The 27,055-nt window shown below is 30.6% G+C and overlaps 1 protein-coding gene across 1 annotated transcript; it reads left to right on the forward strand.

Moving 5' to 3' along the window:
- LOC139488747 (annexin A13-like) lies at positions 1–27,055 on the forward strand. Its single transcript, XM_071274574.1, has 15 exons — positions 1–124; positions 1,719–1,755; positions 2,395–2,488; positions 4,875–4,912; positions 9,635–9,724; positions 13,404–13,535; positions 14,685–14,955; positions 15,450–15,544; positions 16,126–16,239; positions 17,069–17,156; positions 17,653–17,753; positions 19,948–20,217; positions 22,140–22,215; positions 23,682–23,794; positions 24,178–27,055. Exons 2-15 carry the CDS (start codon positions 1,732–1,734, stop codon positions 24,301–24,303), a joined length of 1,632 nt encoding a protein of 543 aa, XP_071130675.1. The 5' UTR covers positions 1–124; positions 1,719–1,731; the 3' UTR covers positions 24,304–27,055.

The raw sequence follows: 27,055 nt of genomic DNA on the forward strand, positions 1-27,055 counted from the left end.
TTTATTTATCTTCTACCTGTAGGCATTCACCTTGAATGAACAAGACAAATCTGGGTTGTTTACATACTTACATAACAGCCCATCTTTTTTTCACCTGGTTTCCAGCGTAAGCAACGACTAAAAGGTAATTAGCTTAAAACAGTGACATTACTTATATAAATAAATGACAGCTGATGATGAGAGATATTTGTTGGTAAATAAAGTAATTTGTCAATACCAAGAATTTTCTAAATAGTAGAAATAATGAAATCTTCATCATTTATATGGGTTGCTAAGGACTCGTGTTGAAGATACAGACTTGATGTAAGCTTACCTAATTAATTTCTATGTATTTTGCATTAAGAAAACTGAATTTAAACTATAATGCCAACCAACTGAATGCACAATTATTATTAAATAAATGAAATTAAAGAGAATGATTTTGTTCAATAAAGATAACAAATTAAATGTGTTCTTGTATCAAAGTCAATTGTCATAGTGATGTTTACAAATATTTAAAGTGCTAAATATTTGTGTAAAGTAGGTGATTTTCTTTACATGTAGACTATAAATATTGAATTGAATTTAGATTATTTTCTTTTATTTTTTGTTCAATAGGGTAGTCTAAGCTAGGAGCCAAAAGAGAAGGTTAATCTGTGTCAATACAAAATATTGTTTAAATATGATACAAAATTTTAAATGTTTTAATTTATGTGGATAAACTTAAAGTTCACCATAATATCAAATTAAACAAAAAATTACTTGAGTTAAACTAAAATGCCTTTATAATCATAGACTGGTTTAATTTACAATGTTAAAAATTGTTCTGCATTTAAACTTTGTTTAAACCTGGGTTACTCTGTTTTTTTTTTTTTCAATTTTAGGAATTTATTTTAGTTAAATTACTGAAAATATTAATATGAATTTAACATTTTTCTTAATTTGGATTATCATTAAATTTATAAACTTATTTCAATCTGAATAAATTAAAGTCCAGCCTTAAGATACTCTGAAATTAAACTAAAAACAACAGTTTTCTGAACATTATATTGTACAATGTAACCAAAGATCATCAGGAGAATGAAAAATGCTGTTTATTATATATAGATTCCTACACTGTAACAAGTGTATTACTATATTTCTACACTCGAGACAGTTGAATTTTATTATTTAAAGCGCGAGGCTTGCCGAGCATTTTAAATAATTAAATTTAACTGTCGAGAGTGGAGAAATATCGTAATACACGAGTTATAGTGTCGGAATCTGTTTCTCTGATGACTTTCAGAAACTTGTGTTCTCTATATGCGACGTCATCAGGCAAGGTCGCCTTTTTTCATGACGTCACAATAGGAAAATTGAGAAGAAAACAAAACATTTTGACATCATAATCAAATTTAGACTAATCATTTGTCGAGAACAGATTTTTCACTAGTGAGGAGAAATATTTTTCTCACACCAGTCAGGAAATGTGAAAATAGCACAAAAATTAGAGAAGTATGTTTCTAATTTCGAATATATATATATAAAATTTTATTTTCATTCGCTTGATAAATTCAATACATCTCCCACATACTTTAAGTTGACTAGTTCAGCTCTCAATTCTATGTCTTTTTTGTAGTCTAGCTGAATTTGAGTAGAACATTAGTTTGGTGCTAAGGTATTTTTATTGTGCAAACTGTATTGCATATCAATGTGTTTTAAACATGTATGTGATTTTATATTTCATTTCTACCTTTCAGAAACAAATTCAAAATGATGGCCTATCCTCCACCAGGGGTAAGTTCTTACTGATAAATTAGAATCTTGCAGGCCCGTAGCCAGGAATTTCCAAAGGGGGGTTATTTGGCCTCAAAAGCTCGATTTTAACAGTCACTATTCGAACAGAACATTGACTTTAACAGTCATTATTTGTTTTCAACCCCCGAACCCCCCTGGCTATGATATGTCTTGGTATAGTTGAAAAAGTGATAGAAATATACATAGAGTCTGCAAGTTGAGACAAATATAAATCAAGATTCAATTTTTATTATCATATTACTAATTTTTAGTAAAAATATTTTTCTTGCATTTGAGAATAAAATTTGCTGACACGATTTTATACTCATAGACTTCCTTTATGATTGGGTAAGATATCAATGTCAGTGCATGATTGAGACAATAACCAAACAATATATGTATGACAAATATAAAATACAGTAATGTTTTTATTTAAATATTTTCATGAAAATTTAAAAAAAATATATAAAGAGATAATTGTTTTTATTCTTTTACTTTTACCAGTAATGTAAATTGATGGATTTTTTAGTATATAAGCTCAGACTATGATTTTTCCAAAATCAACATTTATATATATATTGAGTTCTAAATATAATGTACAAGGACCAGTAATTTCAAACATTCTATGTTATGTTTTAGGGTTATAATCCCTATGCTTACCAGAATCCATACCAACAGAACCCATACTGTGGAGGTTATACATATTCAAACTCTGCTTACAACGTTAATTATGGTATGTTGTTTTATGTATGTTTTTTTTTGTGTGTATATAAGCACCTAGGAGCACCTTGATGTCTTATATATGGTATTTTTATACACCCGCTTTAAAAAAAGTGGGGGTATACTGTTTTACCTCTGTCTGTAAATCTCTCAGTCCATCAATCCATCTTTCAGTCAATCCATCTGTCCGTCCATCAATCCCATGAATTTTTTTCGTCAAATATTTCTCAGGAAGTACATAACAAAGATTTCTGGGTTAATATAAGTCAGCTATACCGTGTGATGGATTTTCAGATTCATAACTCAACACTTACATCATTTTACACATGACATCTGAGACTTACAGCTATACTGTAATATGTGTTATCAGATCGATTCATCACTCAAATATTTCCTTTTTATGGTCAAATATTTTGGCGGGGGTATCATCAGTGAGCAGTTACTTAGCTCGCAGTTTCACTTGTTTAAATTGGGTTGCTGTCTAATCAGTGTATACCCGACATCTTCATTTTAGCTCACAAGGTTTAAAGGGCCATGTAAGCTTTTACCATCAATCAGGTTCCAGTCTACTGCTAAATGGATTGACTGCATCATCTGTAGGTTTTAAACTATATTGTCTAGTTTGAGCATGTTGAGATATTTTCCGTGTTTGATGTTTAAAAATTCAGGACATAAAAGGGCAAAACTACAGTTTTTAGCTCACCTGGCCTAAAAGGCCATGTGAGCTTTTCTCATCACTTGGCATCCGTCGTCGTCCTTCGTCGTGGTCGTCCGTCATCGTTAACTTTTACAAAAATCTTCTCCTCTGAAACTACTGGGCAAAATTATTCCAAACTTGGCCACAATCATCATTAGGGTATTTAGTTTAAAAAATTTGTTCGGTGACCCGGCCAATCAACCAAGATGGCCGCCATAGCTAAAAATAGAACATAGGTGTAAAATGCAGTTTTTGGCTTAAAACTCAAAAACCAAAGCATTTAGAGCAAATCTGACAATGATTAAAATTCTTTATCAGGTAAAGATCTATCTGCCCTGAAATTTTCAGATGAATCGGACAACCTGTTGTTTGGTTGCTGCCCCTGAATTGGTAATTTTAAGGAAATATTGCCATTTTTGGTTATTATCTTGAATATTTATATAGATAAAGATAAACTGTAAACAGCAATAATGTTCAGCAAAATAAGATCTACAAATAAGACAACATGACCAAAATTGTCAATTGACCCCTTAAGGAGTTATTGCCCTTTATAGTCAAATTTTAACATTTTTCAAAAATTTTGGTAAATTTAAAAAAAATATTTTCCACTGTAATTACTGGGCAAGAATGTTCAGTACAGTAAGATCTACATACCAAAACACAATTTTGTCGTGAATTTATCTGTGTCCATTGTTTAATATGCACAAAGACCAAGGTGAGCGACACAGGCTCTTGAGAGCCTCTAGTTGGCTTATATCTCTAAAACTGAAATAATGAGAAAAAAACTGACAGGGTAACAATGGTCAGTATCACAAGTCCTATCTACCTTGAAAATTTGGAACAATCTGTTCATGCTGTTCACGATCACCTGTTATGTAGTTTTTGTTTTGAATTGCTCTTTTTTTACTTGCTTGGCATTTCCTTACTGCTTTTTTTCTCTAAATATTCAAAAAGGCAAAACAATAAAAGTAGAAATTGAAAAAAGTTATCAGCATGACATGATGTGTTCACCCTGTTTAATAATTGAAGAAAAATCTAAGCACTATTTTTGGAGTTATTGCCACTGAATTATATTCTGTTTCAGTTTATCTGTTAAATACTGGATACAGGATCCTGGTTTAAAGTGTAAATTTTAAAAATGATTAACATAACAATATCTGTATTAAACTTAAAATTCTAAAAAATCTATCAAACTCTTCTTCCATTCTTCAGTTTTAATTCCAGTAATATATATTTTTTCCCTGGCAATTTTATATTTCATCACATTTGTTTGCTGTTATTTTAGAAAACTACAGAAGCTTAATTTATAATGTAAACTATTGTAGCTGTAGTTAAGTGTTTATTATAATTTAAAAGTCCTAATTATTGAGCTGGCAATTTTTAATTGTTTTACATTGTCATTTCGGGGCCTTTTATAGCTGACTATGCGGTATGGGCTTTGCTCATTGTTGAAGGCCGAACAGTGACCTATGGTTGTTAATGTCTGTTTCATTTTGGTGTCTTGTGGAGAGTTGTCTCATTGGCAATCATACCACATTTTCTTTTTTTATATAGGTATGCGCCCTGTTGATTTTTTTTTAACTCCTACTTAGAAAAATAAAAATAAAAATAAATAAGCAACATCACAATGAAATGATAATGAATCAAAATGTATTGTCCCAAATCAATGTTTTTTTATAAATTGTTTTATTTTATTTTTCAGGTCAGCAACAACAAGCATACAACCAATATTATTCTCAAGTAAGTGTTCAAATTAAGGAAAAGAGTAAATTCAATTTCAAAATAGTTGGTAGATTTATGAAATTATCAGAATATCAGTCATCTTTGTTGTTTATTAACTCACAACTGTAATGCTATTGACAATGCCCTCATGTTGAAAAGTAAAATAACAAAAATACTGAACTCCCAAAAAATTCAAAATGTTCTGTCATGTTCAACATAAACATCATATAAGTTTTGTGGTATTATTAATATATTGTAATTTGTATTTTGATTTGTTACTATATTATATTCATACAACAATTGATATATATATATATTTAATTTTGGATGTAACGTGTCTTCTGATTGGCTGACGTTATTTTGTTATCAGCCCATCGACATAATTTTGTCAAGTGATCGTGACGTCATCAATGTTTTTGTCAAGCCTGCAACTTTTGTTGCAGAAAGCTGGACATAGGGATAGTGATCCGACGGCGGCGGCAGCGGTGTTAGCTCACTCCTTAAAAGCTATATATTTTAGAAGGTAGAAGACCTGGATGCTTCATGGTTCAGTGACCACTTGAAAAAAAGTTCAGATTTTTTGTAATGTTAAATTCTCTCTTACTGTAAGTAATAGGATAACTATATTTTGTATGTGCGTACCTTGCAAGGTCCTCATGCCCGTCAGACAGTTTTCACTTGACCTCGACCTTATTTCATGGATCAGTGAACAAGGTTAAGTTTTGGTGGTCAAGTCCATATCTCAGATACTATAAGCAATAGGTATAGTATATTCGGTGTATGGAAGGACTGTAAGGTGTACATGTCCAACTGGCAGGTGTCATCTGACCTTGACCTCATTTTCATAGTTCAGTGGTTATAGTTTAGTTTTTGTGTTTTGGTCTGTTTTTCTCATACTTTATGCAATAGGTTTACTATATTTGTTGTATGGAATGATTATAAGGTGTACATGTCTAGCGGGCAGATGTCATCTGACCTTGACCTCATTTTCATGGTTCAGTGGTTATAGTTAAGTTTTTGTGTTTTGGTCTGTTTTTCTCATACTTTATGCAATAGGTTTACTATATTTGTTGTATGGAATGATTGTAAGGTGTACATGTCTAGCGGGCAGATGTCATCTGACCTTTACCTCATTTTCATGGTTCAGTGATCAAAGTTAAGTTTTTGAGTTTTGGTCTTTTATTTAATACTATATATGTCATAGGTGAACTATATTTGATGTATGGAAATATTTTATGATCTATATGTCAGTCGTGCAGGTTTTATTTGACCTTGACCTGGCCTGGTTTTCATGGTTCATTGATCAGTGTTAAGTTTTTGTGTTTTGGTCTATTTTCTTAAACTATAATCAATAGGTCAACTATATTTATTGTATGGAAGCATTGTTAGCTGTACATGTCTGCCTGGCATATGGTTCAACTGACCCTGACCTCAATTTCATGGTTCATATTAAGTTTATGTGACACTGTCGTAATAAAGCTTTATATTCCCTTCCCTAGATTTTCCATCAAAACGTGATGGAATTTCGAGATGGAAAATATGCCATCAAGTTGATGGAGTATTGGAACAACTTTCCATCAACTTTCCATCAGTGATGGAAAAAAATTGATGGAAGATGTTTGATGGAATTTTTTCATATTGATGGAAAATTGATGGCATATTTTCCATCTGATGGATAATTAAGGGCATATTTTCCATCTGATGGATAATTGAAGTATGTTTTTCAATCTGATGGAATTTGAAAATCTTTCCATATATGGCATTTTCTGTGATGTCATAAAACAATATTTGTTCTCTTTCATCTATAGGTAGTCCAGTTACATGTGTGTATCTTTTAGTTCAGTGTCCCATTGGAATCTCTGTCCTTAAAGTTGAATTAGTTGATGGCAAATTCTGCAAAATAAAAATAAAAGAATCTTAAGCATATTATAAACATGATAAATTAGAATAAGTTAACATTGTAAAGACATAAAGTAAGGTTATAAGTTACTTGTCATTTGTGGATATATAAATGTATAATTGTCAGTCATACCACAGATCTCTAATTTTATAGCAAAATTATTTTATTGGAATTAAGTACTAAATAATTTAATAAAACAAATAATGTTTTAAAATGATACAAAATATGATTCCTGTCGTACACAATTGTATGATATGTATATTCACATTTTTTGTGTCATTTGGTCTTTTGTTGATAGTTGTCTCACTGGCAATTATACCATGTATACCACATCTTCTTGATTAATAATTTCTATAAATCTATGGTCTAGTTTTTTTCTCTTGACTCAGAAAAGCTAATAAAACATTTTAAATGTCACTTAACTTTGAACTAAAAGAGCATGCACATATATTCAAAATGGTGGAAATTCTAATACATTGTACTTACCAAAAGATTTAATCCAGAACATGTGTACACACTAATCTTCCTAAATCCAAGAGACAATTATGTCATCAGAAGAATACATCTGCACTATTCAATCCCAGTCAATAGAATTAATAAGAACCTTTTGATCTAAATCCATTGTAAAATCCATAATTTGTTAACGACAGAAGACATCTTTGCTTCTTGTCTGCATGTTCATGAATGTTCAAATTTAAATTTGTTAATAAACTCTGTGTTCATTTATGATGTCACATCCTGTACACAAAGGTTAAAGGAAAACAGATTGGCACCTGACACTTGTGATGGAAAATTTTTCTAAGTCCAAATACCATCCCTCTTTCCATCAAAGAAAATGTTTAAGTCCAATTTCCATCAAAATTCTTTCATTTCCATCCTATTTACCATCAGATGGAATAAATGCCATCATATTTTCCATCAGGGGTAAAAATGCCATCCAATTTTCCATCGAAGGGTGAAAATGCCATCCAATTTTCCATCAGGGGTTAAAGATTCCATCAAATTTTCCATCAAAAGAATGATGATGGAAAAAATATTTCTAATTTCCATCATCCTTTGATGGATATTTTTGGTTTAGGATGGAATTCCATCAAGTACCATCAAATTTCCATCAATTGTCCATCAAGTGTTGATGGAAAATGAAGAAATTGATGGAAGATCTAGGGAAGGGTTAAATTAAGGAGTATCAACATAATATCAATGATTAGTAAAGAAGGCGAGACATTTCAGTGTGTGCACTCTTGTCTACGGTTTAAAATGGATTTAGATTCAAATTATAAGAAATGACTGTAGTATTTTTTCTGTCTATTCGAAATAACATAAAAAATATGGTGCACACTGTTAAATAATACCTGCTACGCGCTTTATTCAGTGTGCACCAAATTTCTTATGTTATTTCTTCATAGACAGAAAAAACATGACAGTCATTCCTTAAATATATTATAGTATGTATGACTGTATGTTAGTTTTTTTGTTCAATTATAGTCACAAACATGTTTAATTTGTTTATGACAAGAAAGATTATTATAATTTTTGATTTTGAAATCAAATATTATTCTAACTATAGTGCCTAACAAGATTTTGTGAGGTAGACGAAATTGACTTTAAAACGATCGTATTGACTTTTGATGTGCAGAAATAGGCAGATCGGACATATTTTGACTTTAGTTACTTACTTCTTAAGTTTGGGATTAATTGTAATCAACATATTCCAATGAGACTGAAAAATGCTTTTTTTTATTATGATAAATAATAATTTTACCTGCCGTAGTCGTGCGTAAAATATATTTCGGTATTTCTCTTACGAAAATGACTTGTTTAATGGAACAAAACGTATTATTTGTAAACTTTCTCTTTACTCTTCACAATAGGCTTTTAAAAAATAACCTTTACAACTGTATATTCCGAAAATTTTGTGAAAATCGAATAAGTGGCAATTCTTACCTTTCATACCTTAACTTTCATTGATAAAACATAATATTGACTCGTCCAGTGTCCAGTTTGAAGGTCATTTCAGTTACCGGTCACATTCATGCACGTTCTGATTAATCAATAGTCATGTATGAAAAGCATAAACAGGTTTGAAGGTAAACTAATAACAACTTAATCCAATCAAATTGCCTACGATTCAATAACAATGACCAGTCCACATCATAAAAATGTATAGGGGTAAACTGGGTAGGGAGAAAATGTCAGATATATTAAGTTCATTATTTTGCAATAACGAGTAAAAATTTGTTAACCAATAGATTTGTTATAATTTCATAATCATGTCGTTATGTATTGGTATATTTTTGGATCTTTCATTAGCGTATTTAAGGCTGTAGAAAGTTTGGCCTTCAAAAGTCAACATAATCACTGACTTTATAAAGAAAATTCGCCTTTTTAAAACATTGAATATTTCACAAATAATACGCGACAACAAAGCAAAATCATTTCTTAAAACACTGCAAAAAAAATAATTCTGATTGATGCAGTAGTATTGTCATAAATTGCACTGGAGTGAACAGTGGTACATCAAACGTCGAATTCCCTCACACAATGTTATCACACACTATAATGAATGAAATGAGTTATCTGATTATTCACCAAGTTTAAGATTTATCAATTGGTTTATCAACTGTTAAATTAGAGGATGCTGATAAAATTGATGAAAAGCTGCACCCCCATCACCAGAATTTCGACATGGTTGACATAAAAGCAGCACATAATCACATAAACAAGAAAGACTGCTAACTTGTAAAATTCTATGAAAGTGACAAGCAACAAGGAATCAGTTTTTATGATGCTTTGATTTAAAACAAAATATGACAATGTGCTTGTTTTCTCATTTATTTTAGCCACAGATGCAGCAAGCACCACCATCACAACAAACAAATATTGTGTATAACATGATGTTTAACAGTGATGCAGCTTTTCAGCAAGCTGGTGTAAGTTTATTTAATAAATTGCTGTAAATTCAGAAATTATTGCGATGTTTTTATTATTGTGAAAAATGCGACAGGTTATAATCGTAATCATTGGAACTCACATTTTGATTTTTATGCCCCACCTACGATAGTAGAGGGGCATTATGTTTTCTGGTCTGTGCCTCCGTTCGTTCGTCCGTTCGTTCGTTCGTCCGTTCGTTCGTTCGTTCGTTCGTTCGTTTGTCCCACTTCCCTTACCAAAAAGTGCTAACATGTTGCATATAAGTTGCACATAAGATGCTCACGTTAGAAACTAACATGATTGCACACGTGTTTTTTAACATGCAAATTAGGTGAGCATTTTGTGAGCAAAAAAATTGCACATATGAAACTAACCTAATTTGCATGTTAAAAACCTCACGTGCAACTGCTCATATGAGCTTTTGTTTCACATGTGCATTTTATTAGATTGCTCATATGAGCAGTTGCTCACATCAGTTGCTCACATGTTGCACACATGAATATTATAGTTGACCAAAACAAAATGGCTGCTTTAAAAAAGGAATATTTTTCAAATTTAAATGAAAATCTTAAATAATTCAGTTGAAAATAAAATAACTGACACATCATGTTAAGAGTTATTCTTTAATTATATTGTCAGTTAAATAAATTATGATTTTCATATCATTTTTTTTTTTTTTTTTTTATTGAAACAATAATCATGATCATGACTAAAAACATAACATTACATTATAAAACTAATAGAGGGACTTGCAAGTTTAGTACACAATGAATGTCTTTGATTAATAAGTACTGTATTTCAAAAAGTTTAAGAAGGAAAAATCTTTATACATGTAGTACTTATTTTGAAGCAACTTGTATATATATTCCAATAAAGGACTTAAAATTGTAATATATTTCAAAATAGAAATGATAACTTACAAATAATTAACCACAGCCACACTGGTTTTATCAGATTTCAACAATGCCTTTCTTCAAATAGCACAATATAAGGACTTAACATTTTCCATATCCATCTACCTCCATTTATTGCATGCTTTTCATGAATTTGAATTTACAGGAAGTACATGACTGGGCATGTCATTTTGAAAAAGCTCATATGAGCAATGATGTAGGTTAGTTTTGAATGGTTAGAAGAATGGAAAAACTTTTCAAAGTACAAAACTAACATAAAACTAACATGGATGATAAAAGCTCACCTGAGGTTTGAATTGCACATGTGAGCATTATGTTAGATTTTTGTGGGCACATATGAACTACCAAACTGCACATATGAGCAACCTGATTTGCATACAATTCTTACTTGCATCTCATGTGCTTCACATGTGAAACGTATGTGCTTTTGTTAGCAATTTCTGTACGGGCCCAGGTTAAAGTTTTTGGTCAAGGTAGTTTTTGATGAAGCTGAAGTCCAATCAACTTGAAACTTAGTACACGGGTTGCTTATGATACGATCTTTCTATTTTAAAGCCAAATTAGACTTTTGACCCCAATTTCACGGTCCACTGAACATAGAAAGGAAAGTGCTAGTTTTAGGTTAAAGTTTTTGGTCAAGGTAGTTTTTGATGAAGCTGAAGTCCAATCAACTTGAAACTTAGTACACTTGTTGCTTATGATATGATCTTTATAATTTTAAAGCCAAATTAGACTTTTGACCCCAATTTTATGGTCCACTGAACATAGAAATGAAAGTGCGAGTTTCAGGTTAAAGTTTTTGGTCAAGGTAGTTTTCGATAAAGCTGAAGTCCAATCAACTTGAAACTTAGTACACTTGTTGCTTATGATAAGTTCTTTCTAATTTTAAACCCAAATTAGACTTTTGACCCCAATTTCACGGTCCACTGAACATAGAAATGAAAGTGCAAGTTTCAGGTTAAAGTTTTTGGTCAAGGTTACAGTTTTTGATGAAGCTGAAGTCCAATCAACTTGAAACTTAGTACACTTGTTGCTTATAATATGATCTTTCTAATTTTAATGTCAAATTAGACTTTTGACCCCAATTTCTTGGTCTACTGAACATAGAAAATGAAAGTGAGAGATTCAGGTTAAAGTTTTTGGTCAAGGTAGTTTTTGATGAAGTTGAAGACCAAACAACTTGAAACTTAGTACACATGTTCCATATGATATGATCTTTCTAAATTTATTGCAAATTTAGATTTTTTTCCAATTTCACGGTCCATTGGACCAGGGTTGGCAAAAACCTGGGTTTTATGAGTATTGCCCAGCCCAGTGGGAAATACTGGGAAAACCCGGGTTTTACTGGGTTTTAATGGGTAATACTGGGCAATACTGGGTAATATAAAATACTGGCCTGAATTTTAAAGAGGATTCAGTGATCAAACTCAATTGCAATACATTTAAGATGTTTATAAACACATTTTGATTTATAAATTAGTTTACTTGTTTGAGAGTGATAACACAAGTGTATATACATTTGAAAAAGTACCATTCTTGCAACTATGAGACAAGTAAACATGTAGGCACACATTACACAAATATTAATGGAAAAGGCCTTTATCAATAATTCTCTTCTGAAAGTCTATTAAATCACCCTCTTGTCTAGATTGGTCAAACTGTTAAAATAAATTCAAAGAATTCATTTTTCAAATGTATATATCTTACATTAAGAATTAACAAGAAAATGTAAGAATAATTACTTTTGCATAATTTATGTGTACATCATTAATTAATAAGTAATTTTCAGATTAGGACATTGATATGTTTATATAACAATATTCAGCCTTTTCATTTCTATAAGGGTTAATGACTTGACCCTGTAGGGTGTTTATTTAGCAATATGATTGTATAGACATTTAAATTTATAATTCACATAAACACTGCTATAAAATGCATTTTTTAAAAGTTTGGATAGTTGAAACAATACATGTATTCTGCCTACATACAACATGTACAAGTAGTGGAGAAAAGAATGAAATTAAATTTTCAATCTTCTAGAAACATGACTCTCAATGGTTATCTGTATAAAATGTATATACATGCATGTACATTGTATTTAGCTATAATACTATGAAACTACAATAAGACTCCACTATTTTGTGTTAAAATAAGCTTAAAAAGTCTTATTGCCCAGTATTACCCAGTATTACCCATTTCTGGGAGTATTGCCCAGCCCGGGAAAACCCGGGAATTCCCACCTGGGTTTTCCCGGGCGGGTAATACTTTGCCAACCCTGCATTGGACATGAAAACTGATAGTGCGAGTGGGGCATCTGTGTACTTAGGACACATTCTTGTTTGACAAATATTTAAGTTACAAAAAAATTAATTTAAACAAACTTCGTCCCCATTCACAGGTATATAGTGCCTGCCTCATATTAAATGCACACAATAATTTTGAATTTACAGTATATTGATGTTTTTTAATATGGAACCCCTTTCAGGATTTTAAAAAGATAACTGATTTTTTTAAATGTTGTATGATTTATAGTGTTCAAGTTATTTTTCTTTAAAATCTTAACACCTTATGATAACCAAGAACATCATAAAACAATAATGTAACAATTCAACTATTGGTCACCATATATATGCGCTACACCAATGAGCAAAAGCTATACCTCTTAAAGGATAAGTTTATCTGTACCAGTGTAGATCAGGTGTACAGGGGTTTGTGTTCTCTGTTGACAGGGTTATTTCTATGGTTTTCTTGTTTCTATCTATAGGCTGAATGTTTAGGAATGGATTTAGATGATGTTGAGGTCTCTGATGTAGAGGACGAGGAAGAGGAAGAAGATGAGGATGAAGAGGTCAAGGAAACTAGGAAGAAGTTCAAGAAGAAGTGCAAAAAAAGACAGGTACTTAAGTGTAAATTCATAAATTATTTTTTGAGGTTTTTATTAATGCAAATAAGGGAGCTACCATTTGACTCTTATTTGGGGGGGGGGGGGGGGGGGGGGGGGGCTAGGATGAAAAATTTTGTCCTGCATTTTGTTTAGCTGTAATCTCTGTCCTGCCTTTTTATTTTTCACTCTAATCGGTCCTGCTTTTTTTTTTTTTAGTTTATCCTGACTTTTTTTTACCTTAATTGTCGTCCTGACTTTTTTTTTTGCAAGTGTCACATCCTGCCTTTTTTTTTACTCAAAACTCCTGTCCTGCCTATTTTTTTAAATTCCCCCCCCCCGCCCCAATAAAATCAAATGGTAGCTCCCTAATGTGACTGAGCAAGTATTGCAATAATAAGAACTTACGTTATGATATCTAATCATAGTATCTGTATTTATCTTGTCGTCCTTAAATGTCAAAAAATACTGAAATGAAACTGTTGCATCAGATCAGTTGTTAAAGCTGAAAATCAGTTAAAGAAACATAATATAAAAAAAGAAAATGTGGTATGAATGCCATGGAGACAACTCCACAAGAGACCAACATGACAGAAATTAGCAACTATAGGTCACTGTTTGGCCTTCAACAATGAGCAAAGCCCATACTGCATAGTCAGCTATAAAAGGCCCCAAAATGACAATGTAAAACAATTAAAAATTGCCAGCTCAATAATTAGGACTTTTAAATTATAAACACTTAACTACAGCTAATTCAAATTCAATTCAAACGAGAAAACTAAAGGCCTAATTTATGTTAAAAATTAACAAAAAACAATTATGTAACATATAAACAAAAGACAACTACTGAATTACAGGCTCCTTAGTTGCGACAGGCACATACATGGAGAATGTGGTGGGGTTAAACATTGTTAAAGGGATCCTAACCCTCATCTAACCTGGGACAGGTGTATAACAGTACAACATAAGAATGAACTACAAAAATCAGATGAAAAAGGCTTAACTCATCAGATGGATAAAAATACAAGTGAACGTGGATAAGACTGTATTCATAGTTAAAAGAGTCGAAGTTCAACTATAGAGTTTATTATCTTAACAATTGTCAAATAGGACATTTAATAAAAATTGACAGTTTTTTTACAATGTTTTTACTGAATTTGACAGAAAATTGCACAGAAAGTAGCAGAAAAATGTGCTGAAGAAGATGATTTCCTAGAAAGAGTTCGTGCATCATACATAGGACGCTTGGCTGGTCATTTAGCCAAGGATGGTACTATTGACCCTACAGAAGGAACTGTTAAACCGTATAAGACATATGATGCAGAAGACCCAGTTGTAGCATTCATTAATGAAAAAGAAGGATTAGATATAACAGGCAATGATTGGGACGCTGAGAGAGATTGCATGTATTTTGATGAAGCTATGCAAGGATTAGGTAACGTTTAGAATTTTCATTTCTTGTAAAAATTGAGAATGGTAATGGGAAATATGTTAAAGGCCAACAATGGGTCTTCAACACAGCGAGAAATTTCTGCACCTGAGGAGGTGGTCCTCAGCTGGTCTCTTAATAAATTTAAATTGTGTACTAGTCCAGTGAAATGAACATCACACTAAACTTCAAAACATATAAATGAACTAAAATTACAAAAGCATACAAGACTAACAAAGGCCAGAGGCTCCTGACTTGGGACATGCAGGCACAAAAATGTGGCAAGGTTAAACATATTTTGTGAGATCTCACCCCTCTCCCTATACCTCTAGCCAATGTAGAATAAAGAAACACATAGCAATACATACAGTAAAACTCAGTTGGTTTCATGTGCAAATATAGAGTATTTGATGATCAACACATTTTGCCTTTTCATTTTTTTTTTCTAAAGTCAAACTATATTTTATTTTTATTTTACACAAATATATTTATATTTCTAGGAACTAATGAGGAAGCTATTATACATATCTGTGCAACAAGAAGTAATAGTCAACGTCAGGAGTTAAAGAAAATGTTTAAAACAGCATTTGGAAAGGTATATCTAACACCTTATTCTTAAGTTTTAAAAATCAATCATCTAATTATAAAATTTGAGATTTTTTTTATTAATAAAAAAGAAATGATTATTAAATATAATAATTGTATATTTTTTGTTAAATGGCTTTCACTTTTTTGTGGAGACTTGAGATTTCTTTCCAAGCATTACACAGTACTGTTGAAGAATTTCTTATCTATTCTATAATTTGTAAAATTTCATGCAAAATGTATTTGAATAGATCAGTTGTTTACACAGGTGTAAATTGAGCTTCCTCTATAATGCTCTACTTTCCTTATTATAGAAGTGGTGTAAAACTGCAGAGAAGAGCCTACTGAAAAAGCTCCGAGCATCCTCCGAGCATGCTCAGAGCTTCCTAGTAAGAATAAATCTATGATCCCTAAAGAGACACAAAAATAACAAGTGTAAAACCATTCAAACAGGAAAACCTTCTGTTTAATCTATATAAAAAGTGTAAATAAAAGATAAAGGTATATTTTTGGTTTCACTTACATTACAAACAATATTTGAATACCTGAACGTTTGATTACTTGAACTCCAGCTAGCACTTTTATTTGTAGGATTTAATTGAAACTTTGGATGGTGAAGTGAGTGGTGATTTCAGTGAAGTTTTATTTGCCCTGTTTGAACCACCAGCTTTGTATGATGCCTTGAACATTAAGAAGGCAATACAGGTAAGTTATTCTGTTCCTGTTACTTTAAAGAATACTTAATTGATGCATTCATATATGGGTAGATTCATTTTAAGCATTAAATTGAGAATGGAAATGGGGAATATGTCAAAGAGACAGTTACAACCGGACCTTAGAACAGACAACAGCGGAAGGTCACCAACAGGTCTTCAATTCAGCGAGAAACTCCTGCACCCAGAGGCATCCTTCAGCTGGCCCCTAAACAAAAATATACTAGTTCAGTGATAATGGACATCATACTTAACTCTGCATTATACACAAGAAACTAAAATTAAAAATCATACAAGACTAACAAAGGCCAGAGGCTCCTGACTTGGGACAGGCGCAAAAATGTGGCAGGGTTACTTTATTGATGTATTCATATATGGGTAGATCCATTTTAAGCAATGTATATTTACATTATTATGTAAAATCATTAAAATTTGCATAGATTGTTTCGCAAAAATAAGTTATTGTTTAAGTGGGGTTGTATACCTATTGAGCTGCATGAAATTATTTCAATCTATTCCCAATTTCAGAATCAAAAGAACTATATACATTTAGATATTTCCTTTGTCAAATCATAGATCATTAGTAGAAGTTCTTTTTTAGGAAGATGTTAGCCAATCACAATGTTTTGATTTGACTGTGACTTCAAAATATTACCTAGAATTAACAAGATTTTGAAACAGTTAATCAAAAACAATAGATAACTGTGTATTCTTTAAGTATTCAAGTCAAGAAACCAGTAGAATAAATCTTAAAACTTGAAAATTTAACTGTTGGGGCTGTATACACTTATAGGGGAAATGCATATATATTTTTTTTTCAGGGACTTGGAACTGATGAGTCTGTTTTGATTGAGATTTTACTGACCAGGACAAATGCACAGATTGAGGAAATGAAATCTGTTTATGGATGTAAGTCAAACATTTTTCCAGGATTTACCATAATTATTGAACAGTAAGATAGACTGCAATAACCTGACTTAAACACAAAACTTAAGAAAAGACATATTAAACAACAACAACAAAAAATGGTCCAAATAGGCTGACTAAATCGTTCAGACAAATGTGGTGGAGTTAAATTTGTTCTATGTGTCAAAAAATCTTTGTACATATATAGCTTGTTGTTCGGTGTGAGCCAAGGCTCCATATCAAAGGCCGTACATTGACCTATAATGGTTTACTTTTATAAATTGTTATTTGGATGGAGAGTTGTCTCATTGGCACTCACATCACATCTTCCTATATTTACATATGTCATAAAAATAAAACACACGATAAGAAAACCTGAATTTGCCCAGTTTAAAGAATAAGCCATAAAGAATAAGTCTATAAAAATTGTAAATGAATTCACCACTCTGGTCTATTGAAATTTATCTAATGATTTTTTTTTTAAATGTTTGAATTGCAGCTATAAACCCTGATGACTGTGCCACAGATAAGGACTTAGAGTGCAACATAGAGGATGATACAAGTGGAGACTTAAAAAGAATTCTCATTTCTGCAGCACAGGTAAAAAATATAGAGTAGTCTCCCCTTTAACAAGTTAAACACAAAATATGAATATCCTTTTGATATTTAAGATTTAAATTATTTTAGTTAACAAAAGTATAAATAGATATATCTTAATTCACATAATCATGTTGAAATTGACATATTTAACCTGACATGGCCGTTTTTTTTTTCTTCAAATTAATACTTTTTGGACTGTCAATAGATACGAGCCAATGTCTTACCTCTAAAAAATATTTTACAGATAATAACAAATTTGTAAAATAAATATTGTATCACAATATATCTTTTTGGATAAAACCTTACCTCAAATTCAAATGTTGGAATCAACACAAAGTTACTTTGTCAGTTTTTGCAGTTTTGTACTAATAGTACACCAAAAAGTGCTAACATGTTGCACATAAGTTGCACATAAGATGCTCACGTTAGAAACTAACATGATTGCACACGAGTTTTTTAACATTCAAATTAGGTGAGCATTTTGTGAGCAAAAAAAATGCACATATGAAACTAACCTAATTTGCATGTTAAAAACCTCACGTGCAACTGCTCATATGAGCTTTTGTTTCACATGTGCATTTTATTAGATTGCTCATATGAGCAGTTGCTCATATGTTGCACACGTGATATTATAGTTGACCAAAACAAAATGGCTGCTTTAAAAAAGGAATATTTTTCAAATTTAAATGAAAATCTTAAATAATTCAGTTGAAAATAAAATAACTGATACATCATGTTAAAAGAGTTATTCTTTAATTATTGTCAGTTAATTATGATTTTCATATCATTTTTTTTTTTTTTTTTTATTTAAACAATAATCATGATCATTACTAAAAACATAACATTACATTATAAAACTAATAGAGGGACTTGCAAGTTTAGTATACAATGAATGTCTTTGATTAATAAGTACTGTATTTCAAAAAGTTTTAAAAGGAAAAATCTTTATACATGTAGTACTTATTTTGAAGCAACCTGTATATATATTCCCATAAAGGACTTAAAATTGTAATATATTTCAAAATCTGACACAAAAATGAAAATAATGAAATAGAAATGATAACTTACAAATAATTAACCACAGCCACACTGGTTTTATCAGATTTCAACAATGCCTTTCTTCAAATAGCACAATATAGGACTTAACATTTTCCATATCCATCTACCTCCATTTATTGCATGCTTTTCATGAATTTGAATTTACAGGAAGTACATGACTGGGCATGTCATTTTGAAAAAGCTCATATGAGCAATGATGTAGGTTAGTTTTGAATGGTTAGAAGAATGGAAAAACTTTTCAAAGTACAAAACTAACATAAAACTAACATGGATGATAAAAGCTCACCTGAGGTTTGAATTGCACATGTGAGCATTATGTTAGATTTTTGTGGGCACATATGAACTACCAAACTGCACATATGAGCAACCTGATTTGCATACAATTCTTACTTGCATCTCATGTGCTTCACATGTGAAACTTATGTGCTTTTGTTAGCAATTTCTGTAAGGGATATATATCAATGAAGTTTGGAAAAGTTTAGTCCCTATATTTTATAATTTATTTGACTATCATTGACAACACACCTAATTCTAAAAAATAAATTAAAAAGATACATGTATATGAAGTAGATGTCTTTGGGAATATATCTAGATGACACAATATTAAACCAAAAGACATTTAAACGTCAATACAAAGTCTTTATAGTGGCATCCTGATGTCTTTTTGTTAAAGCTGTTTGGGACTGGAGCTTCAGCCATGGAATAACATTAAAATTAACATAGTGTACCAAAGTTAAGCTCCGCCTTCTTACCTCAGATGTTGTCTTTCATTTTTAGTTATCAAAGTATTATTAAATATGAAATTGCAGATAATAGACCTTGGTTTTTTTTCCTTAACACTTTTTAAAAAAATTATTTCATTTATTTTTTTAAGACATCAATAGGAAAAAATCAGTATATGACAACAGCTATTGCAAGCTAAACCTTCGAATGATGGCTATCAATTAAGTTTCCATGGTAACAATTTAGGAGTGATTTGAGACACATGAGTTTTCAAGCATAGATTTTGAGTGTTTTAAAACTGGAAAAGATTGTATTGTTTGTATTGTTATATGAAAATTATTGATGTGGTAATATTTATGCCCTTAATTGGGTCCAATAATTGGAAATGAAATATCTTCTTCTTCCATTGTAGGGTAACAGAGCTGAAGTCAAAGAAGAGAAGTTAAATGATGCTGTAGTACCAGTCATGTTTCATGATGAGGAAACAGATGAAGATTTACCTACTGGTGCCTTCACCATTGACATGGAGAAACTGATTGATCCTGATAGAGCTCAGGCAGATGCTGAAGTCCTGTTTAATGCAGGGGTTGATAGGTTTGGTACAGATGAGGATGATTTTATCAGAATATTTGCTCTTAGGGATACCTATCAACTGAGGGAAACTTACAATAGATATGTAAAGGTATTTACCAACAGATATGATTTTATCAGAATATTTGCACTTAGGAATACCTATCAACTGAGGGAAACTTACAATAGAAATGTTAAGGTATTTACCAATAGATATGATTTTATCAGAATATTTGCACTTAGGGATACCTATCAACTGAGGGAAACTTACAATAGATATGTTAAGGTATTTACCAACAGATATGATTTTATCAGAATATTTGCACTTAGGAATACCTTTCAACTGAGGGAAACTTACAATAGAAATGTTAAGGTATTTACCAATAGATATGATTTTATCAGAATATTTGCACTTAGGGATACCTATCAACTGAGGGAAACTTACAATAGATATGTTAAGGTATTTACCAATAGATATGATTTTATCAGAATATTTGCTCTTAGGGATGCCTATCAACTGAGGGAAACTTACAATAGATATGTTAAGGTATTTACCAATAGATATGATTTTATCAGAATATTTGCTCTTAGGGATACCTATCAACTGAGGGAAACTTACAATAGATATGTTAAGGTATTTACCTATAGATATGATTTTATCAGAATATTTGCACTTAGGAATACCTTTCAACTGAGGGAAACTTACAATAGAAATGTTAAGGTATTTACCAATAGATATGATTTTATCAGAATATTTGCACTTAGGGATACCTATCAACTGAGGGAAACTTACAATAGATATGTTAAGGTATTTACCTATAGATATGATTTTATCAGAATATTTGCTCTTAGGGATGCCTATCAACTGAGGGAAACTTACAATAGATATGTTAAGGTATTTACCTATAGATATGATTTTATCAGAATATTTGCACTTAGGAATACCTTTCAACTGAGGGAAACTTACAATAGAAATGTTAAGGTATTTACCAATAGATATGATTTTATCAGAATATTTGCACTTAGGGATACCTATCAACTGAGGGAAACTTACAATAGATATGTTTAGGTATTTACCTATAGATATGATTTTATCAGAATATTTGCACTTAGGGATACCTATCAACTGAGGGAAACTTACAATAGAAATGTTAAGGTATTTACCAATAGATATGATTTTATCAGAATATTTGCACTTAGGGATACCTATCAACTGAGGGAAACTTACAATAGATATGTTTAGGTATTTACCTATAGATATGATTTTATCAGAATATTTGCACTTAGGGATACCTATCAACTGAGGGAAACTTACAATAGATATGTTAAGGTATTTACCAATAGATATGATTTTATCCGAATATTTGCTCTTAGGGATGCCTATCAACTGAGGGAAACTTACAATAGATATGTTAAGGTATTTACCAATAGATATGATTTTTCCCGAATATTTGCTCTTAGGGATGCCTATCAACTGAGGGAAACTTACAATAGATATGTTAAGGTATTTTACAAGAGTTATAAATCATAGGTATATAAAAAAATATTTAAATACTTTTTTATGCTTGGAAAATAAGGAGAGGGAGGATAGTTAACTATACATATAGTTTTAATTTTGCAAGTATAACATTAATAGTCATTCACATTTGATAAAGAAACCAATTATTTAATCAGATAATTGGAAATTGCTGTATTTATTCATATTTTTTTACAATTTTTTTTTTCAAAATGTTTTACTGAATATATGATGTTTTATTTAAAATGATATCTGATTCTTATAAATATAGAATACTTTTAGAACAATTTGTTCAATATTCTGACCAGTTGAACAATTTGGTTTAATAAAACAAATTGCAATTTGGTCAAAATTTTGAATGAGTTGCAATTGGTCAAGTCACTGTAAGTATCATTTAATATTTAAAGATTTTGCTAATGCCAATTTACCATTTTAACAACAAAATGAAACAAAACAGTTATTTAAAAAAAAAAATAGCATGTACTATAACGTATAGCATATTTTTCTCTCGATTTCAGCTGACACAATGTGACATTGAAAATTCAGTGGAGGGGGAATTTTCTAGCCACTCACAGATGGCACTGATTACTTTGAGTAAGTTAATAGGAATTAAAATTTCCAGTCAAGTCGATCACTTTTAAAAAAAACAATTTTATATAGATTAGACCGTTGGTTTTCCCATTTGAATGGTTTTACACTAGTAATTTGGGGCCCTTTATAGCTTGTTGTTCTGTGTGAGCCAAGGCTCTATGTTGAAGGCTGTGCATTGACCTTTAATGGTTTACTTTTACTTTAAACAATATTTATTCAGATAAATCAACATTAAACGATATTATACAATGAAATAATATTAAGGATTCAGGTTTACTTTTATAAATTGTTATTTGGATGGAGAGTTGTCTCATTGGCACTCACACCACATCTTCCTAGATCTAATCATAATTATACACGTTATGGATACAAAATTAATGTTAGTATATTCTTCTAAAACATGATGACAAATGGACATGTTGAAAACAAGTGGGAGTATCTTCTTTTAAAAAAAAAAACCAAACAAACTTGGTGTTTTTGATTTAGTGTTAAGTTTTAAAAGGATGAGTATTATCTGTCTGTATTCTATCTGCTTTGATTTTTTAATGCCTTCTTGACCATTATGGCCATATGATGACTTATAGTTGTTAAGGTCTATTTCATTTAGTCTTTGGTAGAGAGTTGTCTCATTGACAATTATACCCCAACTTATTTTTATATGAGGTACCATTTTATTGACAATTTGAGAGCTTATGACAGATTGTCAGTAAAAAATCTACATATGTTACTGAAATTTCATGATATAGTAGATAAAAGAAAGTATGAGTGTCCATAAGACAAAATTTCTATCCAAGTCACAATTTGTTAAAGTAAACCATTCAGGAGGGGGGATGAGGGGATTGGGGGGGGGGGGTTTGGAGGGGTCCTGATCCCGAAATCCCAGACTTAAAAACATGAAATCCAGAGGTCCCAAATTAAAAAAAAAAGAAATCCCAGATCCCGAAAGGGTCAATCCAAAAATCCCGAGCTTAAAGACACTCGATGCTGACGTCCAGAAAAAGCTTGTGTCCCCCCTCATTCAGGCCATAAGAGTGATAAGACTATACTTTTTCAAAGAATGATTTTCATTGTACTTTATACAAATAGTTAAATAGTTCAGAACAAAAAGCATTCCATGTACATTTCTTGAAGTATTCATTGATTAGAGGTTAAAGATGAATATATTTTTTCTTGAAATAAAAAAATCTTGAATCTCTTAAAATTTGTAAGACTCTTTTGCAAGTATGTATATGAAGCTGTTAAGTACTATTGGAATTCTTATAAAGCTTAAAATAAACAATTCACATTCAGTAGATTTTCCTTAATATTTATTTAAGTTTTGTCTAAATGATTTTAGTAGACTCAACAAAAATTAAAATGATATAATTGAAGAAATTGGAGTACCTTTTAACACTTGCAAGAGAGGAAGTTAATAACATATGAATTATGTTAGTAAGACATATTTTGAGTTTCTGTGTGTATAATTTTAGTTAAGAGCATAAAATGCAGGCCAAAATACTTCGCTGAAAGACTAACATGGACCATGGAAGGGTTAGGGACCAAGGACAAAGATCTTATCAGGATTATAGTGGGCAGATCTGAGGTAATCATTTTCGCTTTCTTATTGATTTTTTTCTCCTTTGTTTTAACAATATTGAAATTTCTTTTTCTGTTTTTTAACAATATTGAAATTTCTTTTTCTGTTTTTTAACAATATTCAAATTTCTTTTTCTGTTCTTTAACAAAATTGAAATTTCTTTTTTCTTTTTTCCACAATATTCAAATTGAGTTTTGCATGAAAAGCAGAATGAGTAATGGATTTTTTGTTTGTTTTTAATTCACTTTAACTGTATAATTGATTGGATTCTAGTTCTATACGTTAGCCTCATTTTGATAAAGCACATTTCTAGCATCCTAGTCATAATTAAGTTGTCAAATAGGAAAAAAATTAGGAAGGGAAATATCAAACAAATTTTTGATTTTCAGATTGATATGGTGCAGATAAAAGAAATTTTCCTTGAAAAGAACAAGCAAACTCTATGGAACTGGATTAAAGATGACTGTTCGGGAGATTATAAGGCTTTGTTACAAAGGATTGTAGGAAAAAATTAATAGAAGGAACCAAGAGCAGACGTTTTTACAATGGGACATTATTTTTTTGTTTGTATTACCGATACTTAATGCATTTTAACACATGTATTTTACAAGGTGCAACTCAGTGTATTTTTTTATTATCAATAGTTAATGTTTTGTAACACATCTATTTTACTAAGTGCAACTCAGTGTAATTTAAGGGGGTAGACAGGGTACCTATTTAAAGACCAGGAGAACAAAGATGACAGAAAGAGGGGGGAATAAAAATAATGGTACCAAAAAGTTGGGGAAATTAAATTCCCTGTCCATATCCTCTGTTAAATTCTGTTTACATGTTGACACATCACTTTTTTGGTTGAAAGTGTTAAGAAACTTTTGGTTTATTTTAATATTAACTCCACTTTGCGAATACCTTAAAGAAATGTTTCCTCAAGCCAATGTTATGGCTCAGTGTCATCAGTTCAAGAAATCTTGAAAATACTTTTTAGGAATTCAGAATAAAATATGTCCACAAATAAAGTTAATTACATAGTAAAAAAGTAATGATAATCATGTGTAGTGTAGTATTATCAGAAGACATTTTTAGATGTGTTTTTATTTACTCTTTATCTGTGATATTGTATGTTTTAACTATGTCATATTTTATGGAATTTTATTTCTATGTTTTATTTTAATATATAGAGTCATTTTGTTCAAAAATATATATAAAGTATTTATGAAAGGCACTTTTTGTTCTCATGTCATGAAAGTTGTAACTTACTTTTATTGCTGTCTTTAGTTTAGTTTATAGAATAAGGAAACCAATTATCTGTATGTAGTTTTATTGTGGAAATAAATATATAATAAATTTTAGGAAAAAGATCAAACAGACAGCTGATTCTAGGTCAAAAATTTTAAAACAAATCTGAGATTTGAGAATCATGAAAATATATTATAATAAAAAAAATCAAGAAAATGGTAAAAACATATAGAACTTAAAATAACAATCTCAGATGAGAGATTACTCAGTTATTACAAAATTTTCAAGATTAAGAGAAGTGAATGAATAACAATGAGTGAATTTAATAATGAAAATTCTTTAGATGTATCCAAATTGATTCTCAAAATATATAAAACACTTTTTGTCAGGACCAAAGGGGTTAGCTCTTCCTTTATCCCCATAAAATGTATCAATTTCAAGAACATTTATTTGATTTTTGACTGGTGAGCTTGTAATAGCTTTTTTCCTGTGGACCTCTCTGAGTTCCACTTTTTGTTGTTTGAAAATCCTGGATAAACCACTGAATATGAATTTCAATGTGCCTTTCATGGGTGCCATATTATTTCTAATGGAAGAGCCTGATTTTTTATAGAGTTAAAACAATCTTTATGAATTGCAATATTTTAGATTAACAGTATGCTGATAATATTTGGAATTTTTATTTTTATATATTAATTTGTGCTATATTTTACATAATTTTTATTATTTACTTCAGTTGTGATAGATATTGTATTCACAGTGCCATTATATGTATATATGCTTTTTTGATTGGCAAATTGCAATCAAATTGTGTTTGCTACTATATAACTTTATGAAAGAGAAGTTTCATGTCAACATAGGATAAATAGGCAATGGACTTGTCAGATTAATTATGGTGCATGGTTGCATTTATACTGACCTCAAGGGATCTTGCAAGAAAAAAGTGATTGGATATCTATGCAGAAATATTTATTTTACAACATCTGCCAAATGCATTCATATGTTTCCATGGTTTTTTTCCTTCAAGAAAACATAATGTTGTAATTCTATATCTTTGCTAAATTTTCAAGGTAGAAAATGGATAATAAATAGAGGAAGGAATTGTCAATTTCACTCAAATTATTACTTAAAAGTTAGAATGAAATCCACCTCAGGATGGATCTTGATTTATATATTTAACATAAAAAATCTCAGAATTTGAAATGGGAGTGGAAAACACATGAGTTCATGAATGTGCATGCATAGCACATGAGTTAAATTTCATGTTGTTTTGTCAACAGTTGTAAATTTTGCAATATGTACATTTGGGTTACTTATTCTTTTTATTACATTGGCTTTTGATGTTAATAAAGTAACAAAAAATGCACAGAAATTTATCTTTTTTTCTGTGTGATTATTGTAATTCATGTCACAGTACAAGTCAATTTGAATGGTATATTTTGAAACCTAAACAGCAGTGTAAAGCATTTTGAAAGCATTTTTCCCTAAACCATTCTTATGTTTTTTTGAGGTCATAATAAATGCAATTTAAAAAATATATTATCGTCTAACATCAAAAATATGTTTCTAAGAATACAATACATGTTTAACAAATTCCTGTCTTGATATTTTATTGTTTTAAGTCAATAGCTTGAATCTCAGCTTTGTTGATAATGTTTATTTAAAGAATTTTAATCTTCTTATGATGTTAAAGGTTAAATAATGGCAGTAATATTAGACTTTATACTTTAATTCAGCAATGTTCTTTTACAATGAAACCAAGCATTCTGGGACTTCTTTTTTTACTTGTTTTTAGTACACATTATGAGAACAGCGATTGAATTTTTCAAGAATCATGCATCCTAGTATATTTGTATTACAAATTTTCTTGATGATTTACGCATTTTCACTGGATTACTCAAATTCTTGAGGAAATACAAGTGCATGTAAATGCATGCAATAATTAATATTAATTTTTCAGTTTTGAATACATTTAATTTTCATTTTTTTTTTATCAAGCCTCTAAATGATTAAAAGCACAGCTATAACTGA

The sequence above is a fragment of the Mytilus edulis genome, chromosome 9, assembly GCF_963676685.1.
Source record: "Mytilus edulis chromosome 9, xbMytEdul2.2, whole genome shotgun sequence".
NCBI lineage: Eukaryota > Metazoa > Mollusca > Bivalvia > Mytilida > Mytilidae > Mytilus > Mytilus edulis.

Coding starts and splice junctions, on each gene's coding strand:
- LOC139488747 (XM_071274574.1), top strand. CDS start 1,732: ATGATGGCCTATCCTCCACCAGGG. Junction 17,157..17,652: donor AATGAAATCTGTTTATGGAT/GTAAGTCAAACA, acceptor TTTGAATTGCAG/CTATAAACCCTGATGACTGT. Junction 20,218..22,139: donor CTTACAATAGATATGTAAAG/GTATTTACCAAC, acceptor TCTCGATTTCAG/CTGACACAATGTGACATTGA.